Source organism: Cyprinus carpio, chromosome B5 (assembly GCF_018340385.1).
Source record: "Cyprinus carpio isolate SPL01 chromosome B5, ASM1834038v1, whole genome shotgun sequence".
In the NCBI taxonomy this organism is placed as follows: domain Eukaryota; kingdom Metazoa; phylum Chordata; class Actinopteri; order Cypriniformes; family Cyprinidae; genus Cyprinus; species Cyprinus carpio.
Window position 1 is genome coordinate 30,821,746 of NC_056601.1, and position 17,579 is coordinate 30,839,324.

The 17,579-nt window shown below is 34.6% G+C and overlaps 1 protein-coding gene across 1 annotated transcript in view; it reads left to right on the top strand.

Moving 5' to 3' along the window:
• Nucleotides 1–229: 229 nt before the first annotated feature.
• Nucleotides 230–17,579, top strand: part of LOC109071266 (calcium-binding protein 7) — a 34,134-nt gene continuing 16,784 nt past the window's right edge. The window contains exon 1 of the mRNA XM_042723117.1: nt 230–1,232. Within this exon, the coding sequence (XP_042579051.1) occupies nt 1,124–1,232 (109 nt within the window). The 5' untranslated portion in view covers nt 230–1,123. The remainder of the gene's footprint in view (nt 1,233–17,579) is intronic.

Below are 17,579 nucleotides of genomic sequence, written 5' to 3' on the forward strand. Positions count from 1 at the left end.
AATGAGCAAATGTTCCAAGTAAATGTTTTAAGCTTTTGACATGGGCATATGTTTTATAGGGTTAAAAATAAATATGCACACGCAAATAATATTCATGTTCAGTAAATGTCGCGTTTTAAGACATCCTGCCATGTAAAAAAATAAACAAATAAAAATAAAACCAAGCAGATCAACTTTTCAAAACGCGTCAGGAGCGTTCCAATCCGTTACGCTCCGTCTAGCTGTTGAACGCAAGAACGCGCCCTGTGTAAACGCCTCCCTACACCTGCGGCGGGAAATACCTTGTGGAGGGCAGCAGCTTACTCTCAGACTAAATATAGATTCATCGCGAGGGAACCCGGACACCGCGCCTCCCCACGCACAGCACAGCTCGTTTATCTGCATGTTGTGATTAGCTGGAAAGTTTGATTATATCGGTGACATTTTTTCCTGTTTTTTTTATATATATATATTTTTTTGCCAAAGGAAACAAAAAAACTGGATTTCTTTGGAGAAAAAGACCTTAACCTTCAACTACACACGCGTAAAGCGCATTTTTAACTCATTGTTCTTGGCAGTGCGCACACGCTGTCCAACAAGTGCGTGTTCGAGGCTCAACTGCTGTGTCTTAAGAAACGATAGAGGAGAAAACAATCATATGGAGATCACTGTCTAACGACCTGGAGTTCGAATCGATCCACGCAACCTCGCCAAACACGCACACACTTTGTCGCATTGATAAAAATGCGCGTTTGTTTGATGCGCGTCGTGTGAGCTGGTGGATTGTGTGGAACTGCTAGTTTCCCCGCCGATGGAGCCGCCGTAATTCGTTGTCTTTGTCATTTTTACAACAAACTAAAGACCGGGCGGTTTGCTTATATTGTGAAGATCCAAAGCCTTACGTCTAGACCACCAGTGACCTGTGAAGACTTGTGAATCTCTACACCTGGTTTCTTGGAGAGGGCTGCGCAATTGCGCACGCTGCGAGAGTATACTATCGGACCTTTCCATGGAATCCACTCCACGCCTGATCTCCAGTGAGGGTTTCAGTCCGATCTGATGTGGGTTAAAAAGTTGCCGTCCGGACAGTAAATCTCATATATGAGGATCAATACACACGTGCTGGTCAACATAAATTGCAAAAATGCCTATGCATCCGGTGACTTCCACTTTGATGTACCGGGGGATCTGCACCATTCCTGATATCCTGTCGTACCGGGCACCGGTCAACCTGCCTGAGGATGAGGTGGAAGGTGAGTAAAAGGATCCAGGTGTTGTTTGAAGCCCATATTCTCTTGTATTTTACATAAAAATGAATACATTCTTACTATATCTTGCAATACTTTAGTGTATTTCGTCCTGTTCCATGAACAGAAGGTCGGTGTTTTGCGCACCTGTTCAGTGATCCCACCCTTTGTATCTGAATGACCCAATTTCCACTTAAAATATGTTGTAAGTAAACAGTGAAGAAAAACACTTATTTTTTTTCTGTTTAGATCGAACAGTTTGGAAGGATTCAGCACCACGCACAACGTAGTTCACTTAAAACGCGTGAAAATCCCGTTCTCCGTGCCTGTGTTTCTATGAAGTGGATAAATCTGATGGTGTGATTTATGGAAAGTAGGTCTATCACAAACCAGCAGAAAGACCTGTGAGTGGTATGCTGTAGTTCTGGCATCTCTTCGACTTTAAACTTAGTTTTTCAGGACGTGTGTGAGTAAATTAGAAGTGAATCCAAATATGACGTCTTTGACTTACTATTCCAATCCGTAAAATAAATACTAGTTTTGTTTTTAGATTATGAAACATATTAAACTAAAGATGCATATTCAATTCAACAGAGTATTTCCATAGCACAGTTTCTCATTTGTGTCAGAAAGTTTACTCCGATAAGTATCCTACTGTATATAATCATATAAAAACACAAGTAGTCACATGTTTAGCTTTTCTGATTAAAATGATGTTTTGTGTGAGTAGGTCTCTCATACAGTAAGTCAGCAACAAGACCTGTTCGACTGGTTGATTTATACATATACTATTACTCCAGTGTTTCCCAATGCATGGAATATCTCTAAGATGTTTTGGATCCCTGCATATTTTGGATGACTCTCTTAACTAACACACTTGGTTTATATCATCAGCTCATAAATAGTGGCACCAAGACCTGAACTGGTGCGTCAGATAGAGAGGCATCCAAAATGTGCAGTGCTGTGGACCTCCAGGATCAGTAATGAAAAACAAGTGGGTTACCTTGATAAATATCCAATTAAATAAAATCATTAAAATTGAAACTGACACATTGTGTGCTACATGATCAATACCAGCAAAATAAATGCAGTTTTTTCTCACTACCATGCAATGCTTTAAGTAGGCTACATGTTCCAAGATCAGGATTAAAAACCACTGGTTTACCCTGATAAGTATCCAATTAAAAGAAATCAGTAAAATGTAATTTGAACTAGCCACAGCATGCTCAATACAGAAAAAATAATGTCTTTTTATTTAACAAAACAAAATAAAATGCTGTTTTTTTTCTACCACCATGCAGTGCTTTAGGTATAGGTTAAATGCAAACTATAATCAACCCAGTCTAATCAGATTGAATCCAAACCCCATGCTTTTTCATTTAACGTCTATGCATGTTGACAAACTTTGAAATCAATTTATTTAATTGCAAAATTATAACTGTAGTGGTCTGTAATTGCGAATGTCAAAATGTGCATTGCAATTCCATTCATTGCAGCGCATCCAGTGTAATAAAATAAAGCCCAGAATCTCATGGCTGATTCTCATGATCTTAATCCTTGAAAACCTGCTGCTCTGAACTAACACAAGCTTTATGGTGAGAAAGCGCAAGACGTGAGGGGCCACATAAGGATGTTTCCTGTAGTACATGATTGTGTGCGTTCTGTACATACACAAATATCCATGTGTGAATGTGACAGTCAATCTATTTGCAGATGTGCCTGAATGTTCACAAAGGACAACTGTGCCGCATGTGGTTACCCCAGATCATATGTGTAGCATTTCCACAGAGATAATATGAGGAGACAAATCACTGGGTTTCATCCTCATAACAGTTTTGTTCAGCAAATAGAAATGTAGCTCATGGACTAAGTTTTTGGTGCAGTTGTGCTCACACTTATGAAGTAGGCCATGTTCATTCTTGTCCTTAGAATATATAGTTGTTTATTTGTGAATCTTGAGTTTGAGCCAGATTTTGATATTTGCTTTGCACTCGTATGACACGCTGGGGGCAGAAACTGAGATGTAATTTGTGAGCTAGATCTGTGCATCTTTATTTTAGTTAGCAATATTTCATCATAAACCCATCCTTATTCAAAATGAAGAATGAGGGATAGGAGCCTCAGCTAAAGCTCGAAGAATTCATTATTATTCTCAGATGAAGATTGCTTTAAGTCTGGTTCATCTAAAAGACATTATCTACTGACTGTATGCTCACACACTGGACATCTTAACCCCCTGATAACATCCTTTAAAGGATTAGTTCACACAAAAATGAAAATTCTGACATCATTTACTCGGTCCAAACCCGTATGACTTTTTTTCTTAGTGGAACACTAAAAGAAATGAATGGAGAATGAAGCTTTCAAGCTTTCCACTTGCTATATTCCAAGTCTTCTGAGGCTGTTCAAAAGCTTTGTGAACAAACTGCAATATGAGTCATTATTCGCTGATAATCCTCAGTTCCAGTGGGCTGTTAACCACGGTGACCGAATCAAGTCAGTGAGTTGAACACAAGAATAGAATGAGCCAGATTAGTGAATTAATCTTTTATACTTGATTAGTGAACTGGATTAATTGATTCATTGAAAAGATCTGAAAATGTACTCACAGAAATTTAGCATTATATCACTTGCTCACCAATGGATCCTCTGCAGTGAATGGGTGCCGTCAGAATGAGAGTCCAAACAACTGATAAAACATCAGAATAATCCACATGACTCCAGTCCATCACTTAAGGTCTTGTGAAATGATAAGCTGCATGTTTATAAAAATCCAAATCCATCATTAAGGTGTTTTTAACGTCAAACTGCAAATACAAGTTATATCTATAATATTGCTTTCTCCAGTGAAATAGTTGCTTCGTCTGAATCAGGAGAGAAATATGCACAGATCAAGCACCATTCAAAACATTTAAAACTGTCAGGGATTTTGATGCGAGAGGACAACAGGAGATGGTATTCTTCACTTGAGGAAGTGTTATGGATTATGAACTCGGTTTAAAGTAAAACACCTTGATGGACGTGTTTATTTATTTATTTTTTTCAATTTCTTTTTTTTGGGGGGGAAAACTATTCCTTTAATTTATATGTGGTTTCTGCTTGGGTGGGATTGTTGTAGTTCCTACATTTTTAAAAGCATTTTAAATACATTTTAGTACTAAAATTACTGGTCAATCCTGAATTTTTCATGAAAATATTTGTATGTAAATTTCACATACAAATTCATTGTTACTTCCCTCACAAGGATGAATACCAAGACTTGCATTGGATAACAGCTTACATTTCAGTTTGTTCCTCATGCACATATATTACATTTAGTGGAAAATTCACATTTATGATGTGTTTTTGCCAATTTGTCATTAAAAAAGACTGGCCAGAATGTTCTATAAAACTCACATTTAGTGTTCATAGTTTGTTTTTATTTAAAATATAAGTACGTCTTTTACCCATCATGATTCACAAGAAGTAGAATGCCGCTTTTTTGTTGGAGTTTATTCACTTTGAACCAGTGACCCTTATGATTCACACGAACTGAAAAAACATCCATTACCGGTAAGGCTTTCACTAAATGTGCATTCAGCACAAACCAGCAGCCTCACGGCTTTGTGAGAGTGAAATTCAGTTAATGTGCAGGGTCCTCCGTGCACCGGGAATTACCCAGCTGTTAACCACATCCCACGTCACGCGCCACATGGTCTTTCTATGGCACTGCGTGACAATCAGACATCAAGCTTGTTTGGAATTTCATTAAAAGAGGTTGGCAGCGGTGACGGAAGCAAATAAAGCTGTGATTAAATTTGGTGCTGTGGATGGATTTCAGAAAGCAATCTCAAAGCCCATTGTCACAGGGATGGTGAGGGTGTTGTTTGCCGCCTCTGAGAGCTCGCCAGCCCCTCTTGATCAAGCACACACTGACAGCATGGTGGACTGCTGTACTGATGTTTTACACACCGTCACATTCAGTCTCAGGGTCCAAAAAACTGTTAAAGCTGCTGCTTCTTAGTGAAAAATTTATGAAACTAAAGAGGGCATATAATAGAAAACATGATTTTCTTTGCTCTTCATATACTCTAGCATGATGGTTCTTCTTAAATCCAGCATTTATGGAAACTAGGCTGCAAAAACATGTTTTTCAGAAATCATCATAGTATCTATGGCATCATAATGATATATGGCCATAATCATAATGGCCACTTATTATTCAGCAGCTTCACACACTGTTGTGATAGACAACGTGAACTATGTTGGTATACAGAGGGTCAACCAATCAGAACAGAGATCACTATTTGGAAGTTGGATGAAAAAGATTATTAGTGGATAGCGACTTATAGTAAAAAATAAAATAAAATAAAAAATAAAAACCTTTTTTAAACTTAAAAATAGAAACTTTTTATATAGAAATTATGTTTAGAAATATTAGCTTGATCAAAAGTAAATGCAATGTCAATGTAAATGCATTTATAATGCATTTTATTTTAAATTTATGATGTAACAAAAATATTTCAAATAAATGCTGTTATAAATGCTTTTAAGAATCCTGAAAAGTAATGTATCACTGTTTCCACAAAAATGTTCAGCAGCACAACTGTTTTCAACATATCAGTAATAATGAGAAGAAGTGTTTCCTAAACACAAATCAGGATATTTGAATGATTTCTCAAGGATCATATGTGACTGAAGACTGGAGTAATGATGCTGACAATAAATGACACTTGAAAATATATTGAAACATTTTTAGTTATTTTAAGTTAAATTGCAATAATATTTTAGTGCTGCCAAATGATTAATCGCGTTTAATCGCATCCAAAATAAAAAATTTCGTCTACACAATATATGTGTGTACACGGTGCACATTTATTATGTGTATATATAAATACAAACACATGTATGTATATATTTAAGAAAAATATGTTGTTAATATATTTATATATAATTAAAATATAAGAATATAAATATATAAATGCATATACATGTAAATATTTTTTAAAAATATATACTGTATGTATGTGTATTTATATATACATAATAAATATACAGAGTACACATACATATATTGTCTAAACAAAAACTTATTTTGCGATTAATCGTGACGACACTAAATATTAAACAATATTGCTTTTTGTTTATTGCATTTTTGATCAATAAATGCAGCCTTGGTGAGCATAAATCTTACTGACCCAAAACTTTTGAACAGTATTGTACTTAATAAATATTTAAACTGACAAATTAAAAATATTACTTATTTGTGCTTTGTCTGATATCTTGGATTTATTTATTTATTTATTGCAAAGTTATGTTTCATTTATATATCTATATTTTTTGATTTCTATGTTCAGTGTTTATATATATATATTTTTTTTGTTTGGCTTATTTATCAAAACTTTGGAAATGGTGTCAACTTTGAAGTTTCTACACTTTGCATGCTGAATTCAGATGATGTATCTTCAAGATAATATATTGTGCTGATGTGACATCTACTGATGGATGCAGATCTGTCTGATTTGGCTGACAGCAGCGTAACCAACTGAAAAATCTGACAGATGGTTTCAGTGCTGGGGAAAATTCAACCAATTTTCCAGTGATCTACTACCATAACAATATAGCAAATTGTTTTTTTTTTTTTCTCAGAAATTGCTCATAAGGGTAACTAACATCATTCTCACTAATGATAACTTCTTATGGTTTGATTAATACTAGTACTGATTAATTTGCATACTAGGAGAACCATGTAAGCATTACAGATGTGGCTATGCGTAAAAAATAAAGCTATTAAAACACAATAGCTTTAAAATGGTTTCTAGAATGATTTAAAACCTTTTGTGTGTTCAGAAACTCAGTCAAAATATAAAATGTTCAATAACCCTAACCTAATTAAATTGAGGAAACTTTTGCATGTAATTAAATTAAGCGTTTTCTTGGAACAGAATAATTCTAGTCTTGTTGTATGATTTTAAGTTAATGTACTTATGCTCCTAGATGCAATCAAAATGTCAAGGAGATCTAAATACATTTCTTAAATTATTTATTTATTTACCAAACATTGGTTATTTTTCTTTCTGCCGTAAATAAAGAAATAAGGTTATTTTAATTTAGTAGAGCGTTAAATTAAATGATCTTGAACAAATGATGTCAGGCTTACATTAAAAATGAACTCTTCTAATGTGTCTGAGTCTGTCTGGATATACATAAATCTGGAATGGCATTCAATCCCAATACAAATGGAAGTAAACTTCCATTTTATTAATTGACTGAAATAAAATTTCGAAAATTAAGATGCATTAACTTTTTAAAGATTTTAAAGAAAGTTGCACTATTAAACTTGAACTCCTTTAACTGTAATTTTTGTAAAAACATTTTGTTTGTCTGTTTGTAATAACATTTATGTGACCTATTTATGGGTCTACATGTGTTTGTCTCATAGTGCTTGTGAAAGGAATATTATTATTAAGAATATATCATTCCTCTATTGCAATTTTTAACTAATAAACACAATAGGCCAGTGATTTAAATGCAATAAGTATAGGTCACACAAAAAGAAAGTTTGCTGAAAATATAAAATGTGTTTGTAAGAATACATTAATTGATGGACTGGAATGTCGTGGATTACTTGTGGATTATTGTGATGTTTTTATCAGCTTTTTGGGCTCTCATTCTGACGGCACCCATTCGCTGTAATGGATCCATTGGTGAGCAAGTGATATACTGCTAAATAATTTCTCCAAATCCATTCCAAAGAAGAAACAAACTCGTCTATATCCTGAAAGGTCTGAGGGAAGTATCAGAGTGCAGAGCATCATTTTAATGGTATTTTATTTTAAATTTTTTTGTAGGCCTATATAGTTTACTTTGTGCCATTTGTCTCTCTTAAACTTTGAAAGTAAGTGTAAAGATCCTATTAAGTTACAGATAATGGACTTACAAGTGGTAATATTACAAATGCTTGTAGGTAACTCAGTAATGCATAATTGAAAACATGCCCTGGATATTAAGTAATACTTATGTGCTACTAACATCCTACTTAATGATTCTGGAAGCCCAGCATTTTTTAATTGCATTAGACCACACTGATAAATGTTTTGACTGCAATAAAACACATTCATTCTGTTATACTCCTCTCTCTATAAATGTAAGGGCCACCATAGGAGTAAAATCACGGTTTGGGTAAATTCAGCACACAGTCCAGAAGGTACAAATACGTTTCCTGTCAGAGTACAAGTAAAGAAAGATCAAATAGCTGTTTGGCAGGTAGTCTGGTTTAGAAATACACACAAACAGAGGAGTGACTCACTTGAACGTATCTAACTGACAGCTGAACAGAAGAGCAAACAAACCCTCCACCAGCCAAGGTCTGCTTCCTGTTTCTTTTCCCTCCATCACGTTTCTCTTTCCACACGCCGCTGGTTTTGCAGGATGGTAAATGAGAGAAAGCAGATGGACAAAGCCATATCTTCTGTTTGGATCTTTCATTTGATGCAAATGCAGAATAACTTCATTTTTCATCTCCCTTTTGTGATCTGATTTGTTTGCAGAGCAAGAAACAATTTTCCATTTTGGAGAAATACAATAGCTTCAGGACTCACAAAAAAATAGGACGCAGGAAATATTCTGAGTGTTAGAAATAAAAAAAATAAATAAAAAAAACACCCTTGTTTTTCCCATAAAGGTGCATTAGGGATTCAGAGTTTAAGTCAAATTAAATCCTATGGCTAAGTTTACAGAATGCTTGCTTGATTTGTTGTGAAACTACAGAAAATATATCCTTTTTTTTTTCAAAGTGCATGTACTATATTTAGAGAGGGAGAGTGTTATGTTTCATTGATATGTAATAACACAATATGGTGACTGCAGTCCCGCCTTACATTTAAAAGAGCCAATCACCACTTATTATACTATTGTTATCAGATTTTATCCCATAAAATGTCACTGTAACATAATTGCATGTCACTGGCTTTAATGTGACTTTGATGTGGAAAGAAAACCCCCTTTTTTTTTAAACCTTTATGCATTTTATCAGCATTTCTTCGCATTATGTTAAATGTTTTTAAAGATATTATATTGAACATGTGATATGCTTTTCCCATTGATCAAAATACAAATTAAAGATATGTAATTTAGGCAAATGTGTAAAGAATAATGCACAGTCAATTGGTCATTATCAGAAAATGAATCCCAACTGGTGTGATCAAGCATTAGCCTAAAAGGGTTCATTTCACAAAAATGGTTGACTAATTTGACTTCATTCTGCTTATATTGTAACCAGAAATAATTTTATTATGCAAAAATCAGGCTTTAGAATGACCAATCAGAATAAAGCATTCCTGAGAGCCATGCAATTATCATTATTTATGCTTTTATATTTGACTGTTTTAAGTGACCGGGTGTTTGTTTTGTCATTTAAATACTGATATCCCACAATTTGGAACAATAATATAACAGAGCATAATAAAAGTAACCAAACAAGTGTCTAACAATTATGTACTTGCTAAAAAAATCTGTGAATATAAAGCAGCTATGGTGCATTTAAAGCTGCTCATGTGTTTCTCAGTGAGGGCAGCTTGTTTTGTGGCACATGGACAGGAGGGGCAATTTACACACACTCTGATTTTCAATTACCAACATATCCACTGGTGAGAACTAGAACAGGGTTCTGCTTCAGTGGCTTTCCAAAATGGTGCTGCAAATCCCTATTTTTTTTAAATAGGATGCCATTTTGTTTTGTGGGGAAAGATAATAAATTGCATTTTTAGACGTCAATATACAAGATCTTCTGACTAGACTCTCAGTGCACATGTGTGTATGTGTGACAAAACCAGACACTTAACAAAACCAACAATCAATCAAATACAAAACCTGACACTGACCTATGCCATTAATCCACAATCATACCAGCCTCAAAACAAGACACTTGACATTTAAGTGAAGGCACTGCACTTTCAACAAATGGCCCTCTGGGATGGGCACCAAGTTGTGCCATGGACACTTGGACTGTAATTTAAAGTTAAAGCGGCTCAAGAGACAATATGCTGGTGTTGATAGATAGGGGGCATTGTTTATTTAAGCTATGTTTCAACTCTTTTGGGAGGGATGAAATATGGATCACTGTACCGCCTACATGTCCAGGCACTGTCAAGATCAAACTTGCTGTTTTAATTTTAGGGTGAAGCTGTTTATATGCTCACAACAATGAAATTGCTAATGAGCTGTTTATAAAAAGCAATAATAGAACTGTACCATTGCAGCCATGCTTTTGATAACACCCAGTACTATTACCAAAAGAGCAGTGGACTGGTTAGTATGAATTTTATAGTGTTAGTTTTAGATTTGCATTCCAGACTTTCTGTAGGTTACATTGTTACACCAGTAGATGGCGACAAGAAACTGATTCAGATTCAAGTGTTGGCTTGGTAAATGGCTTCATATTGCCAAAACATTGGTAAGGTAAAATTATGGGCATACAAATAACCCATAATAATAATTAAAAAAAATACAATAATGAAAATGCATGGGCCCAAGAGTAAAACCATTTACAAGGGTTTGTTCAGGAATTAATCAAATGACCCTATTAATGAATGAGTCATTAAATCATTCACTTAACCATTTAATTTAAAACATCCACTCATTCGGGAACGAAACGAGTTGACTGTTTTTATTTTAAATCACTGAGTCAGTTACCATGATTCATTTCTGAACGAAACAAGTGACGTCATATGAGAGAGGCATTGAATCATTCACTAAACAATCCATTTTAAACCAATGATTCATTCAGGAATGTTTGGTGATGCAATAGTTACGTCTGCTTTGCCCTCTTCTGCTGAACTATTTTCATTGGCAGAACAAAAATAGATAAAGTAACTGGCAATATTGTGTCAAAAATGTAAAATGTCATAGTTTTTTTTTTCGAACAGTGTGTTGATTTTTTTCACCATCGCTCCATGATGAAACGAGCCCTCTGATTTGATTTGAGCTTTAGATCACGTTCCCAGAGGCGCTGCTGTTGCACAAAAGAGCTACATTGGTGGCACTATAGGACAGATTGCTGTTCTAAAAACCAGTGTAAACACCGAAGAAAAGTATTATATAACATTGTTATATTAGTAACAGAAAATTGCAACATTTTATTCTTTAAACACAGTGTACTACTTTGTTTCTTTTTCTAACAAGTCAAATGGAACAACAACACACTCAGCGTCAATCTATGGAACTCCCTGTGCACTTCTCTTTTCTCAAGAATAGGGTGTACCCAATAATGCTGTCTTTTTCTTTTCCTTTCCTCATTTAATAAAACAAAAGTCCTCCCTGCTGCTGCTGGTAGATAAAAATATTCTTTCTTTTTCTGTAATTTTTACAGGAGTGGTTATAGAAATGTCAGTCACTGCTATTTCAAGAGTGAATCTCGCATAAATATGTGAATGTCATTCCTGAAAATTTGCAGCATGCACGTGTCCATAAAAGTTTATTATTATTATTTTTTTTTACTACAAACTCCAAATAGATTATATTTATAACACAGAAACTGCACAAAGAGCGCTCCCTTTATAATCACTGAAAATCTGTCAGTCACTTCCGTTTACCCAAATCTCACATATACCGTTATAATAAATGAAGCTCTCTACTTTGTACAATGAATCTTTTATTTACATCGCATTACACTAACCTAATTAACAAAAAAAACTAAACGCCAAACCTAGTGTGCAGGTGTAAAATGCATTCTCGGTCAGCGCCACCTATCGGGCAGGCGTGAATTAACTGAAATGATCAATTGTTTCTCATTCAGTGTGAAAGCACCGTTTGAAGGTTATTTGCTTAACTTTATCATGCTCAGTACGAAAGGCCCTAATTCTTCAGCTTGTAAAACAAAAGTGCATGTAAATGCATTAATGTAAACATTTAAAATCTTCTTTCTTTATTGTTATTGAACCCAGAGCATTTTTTTTAATTCACTACTTTGATTAAAATCAGACAAAAAAACACCAAAAACACCAACAACATGAAAAACATTTAAAGTTATTAAATTTATTATTTCTACAAAATCTAAATAATTCAAAAATCCCAAATGGAATCCTTATCGGAACCGATTTAGGGGCTTATCCAGAGGAGCAGTTTGTCTGCATGAGCTTTGTGATTCACATTGGCTCTTGTAATGTTGAGGGTAGGCGTTATGGGGGCGTAAGTTCATATAGGTCAAATACGGCTCTCTCAAATCACAGTAGGAGCGGAGACAAAGTTGTGACAAAAATTTTGGATCATGATTTACAGAGCCAGCTCTAAAAATGTAAGCAGGCTGAGGGCTCAAAGTACACAGAATCAGAAGATGCCAAAGAGGGGAAAATAACAAATGAGATGTCTGTGGTCTCATGGAGCTTTTATCATTCTCTCTCCTCTCTTCTCTTTTAAATCTCGTGATAGATTTTTAGGAGCAGTTTTTCAGACAGCAGATCAGCGTTCCTTTGTGAATGTTTGACAATGACTGAAGACATCTGCCTTCCGCCTTGAGTCAAACTTCTGTCATCATGCAATTATCAGGACGAGAACCAACAAAAGAGAATCTCATTTTACTGAAGACAAGTTTCACATTTTTCTATGAAACCATGTGGCTCAAGTCATCTGGTCTAGGCAGTGGACACTTAAAAAAAAAAAAAAAAAAAATAGAATAGATATTGCAGAATTGCTTTTATTTAATATTATATGCCAATTGTATTTACATGCACCGTTCATGAGTGGGCCTTTACAACTCTATATGCTGTTATTAATTACTTAATTAATTATTTATTTTATTCATTCATTCATTTATTTTTATTTATTTATTCTTTCTTAACTAATTGTGATGCCCATTCAAAAATGTCAGTTGGAAAGGAGGGTAAGAGTTAAGTAAACGAGGGTAACAGGTGACAACATACATTTTGGTCTGTACCACACAGCTATTGTTTATCCTCCGAGAACTGGGAATATAGTGTAGGAGGCTTGTGGAATTTTATTATTTTATTTTGATCATTTTTAGAGCTTGACTGACATGTCACTATAAACTGTCACAGCTCTTTAATTTTTTCTATTTTTAATTTCTTTCTTCACTGTTTCTTCACAATTTCACTATGATTTTTGTCTTATAGTTTGTGTTCTGCATTCTGAAGTGATCTTTATTTTGGGAAACAAGTGCATACAAGTTTTTGCATGTCTGTTTGGTGCTGCTAGTGGCTGAAGAACATGTGTGTTGATTGATTGGCAAGCAAAAGTGACTGTTATTATGCTAGCAGTGTTGAGGAAAGTAATTGCAATATTGCATTACTCCCTAAAAAGTAACTATTTGCATTACTTAGTTACATTTTATGGAAAGCAATGTATAATGCTACATTCTACTACTTTTTAACTTCTTATTCTAAGTTCAAATTTTACTTTTTAATACAAAAAACAAAAATTAATATATATTATATATATTATTTAATTTTTATATTTTTTAGTTATATTATAGTTTTGGCAAATTTAAAAGCATTTTCACACAGAACGAAAATTAATAAGCCTCAGGACATAAAGTAAGTAACTGGCATAACTTATTTGAAAAATATATTTTCTTGTAAAATAAAAACTGTGTTACTAGTTGGAAAAAGTAATCTGATTATGTAAATTGCGTTACTTGTAATGTGTTAACCCCAACGCTAGATACTAGGGTGTTGTGAACAGTTGTCAGGTTATTGTTATACTGTTGCTTGGGCATTAATGTTGGCCCACAACAAGTTTCAATTATGTTTTCATCTCTAGATATGACTAGGGTCCCACCTTCAATGAAAGTTTATGAGTTTTCTTTCTTTTTCCTCATAAAACACCACTTAAAAACTTTTTTTTTTTTGCTTGCATTTTTGTGATATTTGCCTCTTATTCAAAATATATAGCAGAGAGTGACAGGAAAATTTTGAGTGACTATGATATTCATAAGCATGTTAACCTCTGCACTCCGACTCTGACAGTAGACCATTTTATGTAGAAACTGTGCCATGCAAATTGCTTTTGGCACAGATCTTGTGCTGCGTTATGCCGTTACTTGATTTGCATAATTCCTTTAGTGAATCAGACAATAAAACAATGCAGACCGTGCTTGCAAATAAACAGAGCCATCAGCAGACACAATTCATCTTCAGTGAATTCACCCCTTAATCGTTTTATCTTTATCTAAATCTTACAGTGGAAACTGGAAAATTGCTTTGATTAAATACTTTTATCATCACTGACCTTATGTTTTCAAAAACATGATGAAGCATAAGAGTGAAACATGATAAGAATAAGGATGAATTTCACTGCTTAACTCTCATTTTTAGATGCCTTTATTAAGGTGACCGGGAGGCAAATGCAACTGCTTTCCCATAACCCCAAAACCATGTGTGATTTAGCCTCCTCTGGAGGTTTACATGATCAGAATGCAAAACAAGAGTAACCACCATCCAACACAGCGGCCCGGTGCTGTATTTAATGCTTATGTGAATACTCTAGAGTCTTGTTAAAATATGGTTAGTGTAATATTCAGATCTACTGGGCCCCCTCACCACACAAGATGGATTAAGCCTGCCACAGATGTTTAAAAATAGTCTGGAGGAAATTCACACACAGGCATAGACACACATAGACAGGCTAGTATAAAGACACACTCTCATTGTCAACCCACAAAGTTCAAGATTGTCTCTGAAGAAATTGATTTTTAGGAGTTTTACATAAAGAGCTCATTTGAGGGAAGCCTGTTGTGGAAGGGGGACGGACACCGCTGATCTCCACTGGGGAAATGAGAGATTATGGAATATAGTTGTTAGGAATTGCCAAGTGTGGGAATGGAGTCATTAAAAGTGTTGCTGGAATGAAAGAATGAATGCATGTATATGCTTGCTGAAATGTAAGACTGTGAATGAGCATAATCTGTTACAGTGGCCCAGTATGCTTTTCTTAAAACAACGTCAAGCCACAAAACAACAAAATTAGCTGGAAACAAAACAGAAACAAGTTGCAACACAACGGAAACAAGCCGCAACACAGCAAAATGAAGAAAGCCACAAAACAATAAAATTAGCACAACACAACGGAAACAAGTTGCAACACAACGGAAACAAGCCGCAACACAGCAAAATTAGCACAACACAGTGGAAACAGGCTACAACACAACACAATTAGCACAACACAATGGAAACAAGCCACAAAACAACGAATTTAGCACAACACAATGGAAACAAGCAGCAACACAATAAAATTAGCACAATATAATGGAAAGAAGCAACAAAAAATAAACAAGCAAAAAACAATTGAAAAAAATCAAAAATCAAACAAAACAAGCAAAAAACAAACAAAAACAAGCACAAAAAAATGGAAACAAGCCGCAAAACAATTGGAAACAAGTCACAACGACAAGTCACATTGGCAAGCCACAATGTAACACAATGGCCGAAACACAACGACATTAGCACAACACAATGGAAACAAGTGGCAACACAACGGAAACAAGCCACAAAACAACAAGATTAGTTCACTTTATTAGCAAACACAAAACAGCAAAATTAGCACAACACAATGGAAAAGAGCTGCAACACATTGAAATTAGCACAATAGAAACAAGCTGCAACAACGAAATTAGCACAACACAACGAAATTAGCACAACACAAAGGAAACAAGCCGCAACACAATGGAAACAAGCCACAACATAGTGAAATTAGCACAACACAATGTAAACAAGTGGCACCAGCTGCAGCACAATGGAAACAAGCCGCAAAACCAACAAAATTAAAACAACACAATGTAAAAAATATCAAAAAAAAAATGGAAACAAGTTGCACTAAATTAGCCCAACACAGAAAAAAAGCCACAAAACAATTAAATTAGCACAACACAATGAAAATAAGTCTAAACCCAAAGGAAACAAGTCACAAGACAATGAAAACAAGTCACAATGCAACAACACAATGAAATTAGCCAATGGAAACAAGCCACAACAAAACAAAAAATATAACAAAAAATAAAAAAAACAACAAAAAAAACAACAAAATTAGTACAACACAATGGAAACAAGACACAACACAGCCACACACAACAACAACAATTGGAAACAATACACAAAACAGCGAAATAAGCAGATTAGCAAAACACAACAGAAAAAAAAAAAAAAAATAAAAAAAACCAAAAATAACAACAAAAACAAAAATTAATAAAACATAAACTAGCCTCAAAACAAAAAAATCAACAAAACACAACATAAACACAATGGAAACAAATCCACAACACGAATTAGTCCTATGCGTTGTGTTTTTCCTTGTGTTGTGCACTACTGGGCAACCATAGTCTGTCTATTCATAATAGATGAGTAACTTTAAATGAAAAACTAATGAGTGAGCCATTGCATACATAATGGATTATATTCAAGTCTTTCTTGCATAATTTGTTTGCAAGTGTGTTTGAGAGAAAGAAAGCGGTTTGTGTCGAAGGCTTGACAGTTCTTTAACCCCACACATGCACTTTCATGTCTTTCTCTTTCAATAGCATCTCTTTATGAGAACTGTGAGAACACATTACAGCTTTGAAGTGCGACTGCACCTTCATACATCAAACAGGGCTTCAGCGTGTATTAGAAGCACCCTGCCTTCAGATGATAGAGACCCTGCGAGCCCTTTCAAGCTCCCAGGACTTTTAAAGGGAAGGTACACAGGGATTAAACAGAGATTCAATATCAGAAAAAATCCCAGGACAACAAAGGGTATTTAAAGACGATGGCAGAATGTGATCCGAACACTTTGTGATTTGTTGGTAGCGTGATGTCACAATTTCATTATACAATAATTGATTTAGAACATCATGAACATGTCATTTTTTTAAACCTGTTTGAAAAAAAAAAATGAAATTTTATACAGATTGTCCACACTGCAGAGTCAAACTCTATAAAAACCAAAAAGGATAAAGGTATATGAATGATGTCCACATTTACTGAAACTATCCTATGGAAATGAGAAGTGTGCATTCTGCTAATCTTCATAAATTTTATGGATTGGAATGCCATTCTGTGAAAGTGAGTAAATGTTGACAGAATTTAGACTATTTCTATAAATAATTTTGTAGCAAAATAGCAATGATGTACATGGCAGACCAATGAACAGATATTTAAGCAGCAGACTTTATTTGGAAGAATATTTGGTGTCTAAAATTAAATCTGTAAAATTAAACACCATACTGGCTGTCATAATGCATCGGCAAACCCCTGAGCATATGGTAATAATACAACATTAGAGGGAAATAAAAAAAGATTAAAACATTCTTTCTCTCACTCTATGAGCAAAAAAATACAATATAATATCTCTCTGTTTAATCCTGATCAAAAAAACTCTAAAAGAGAA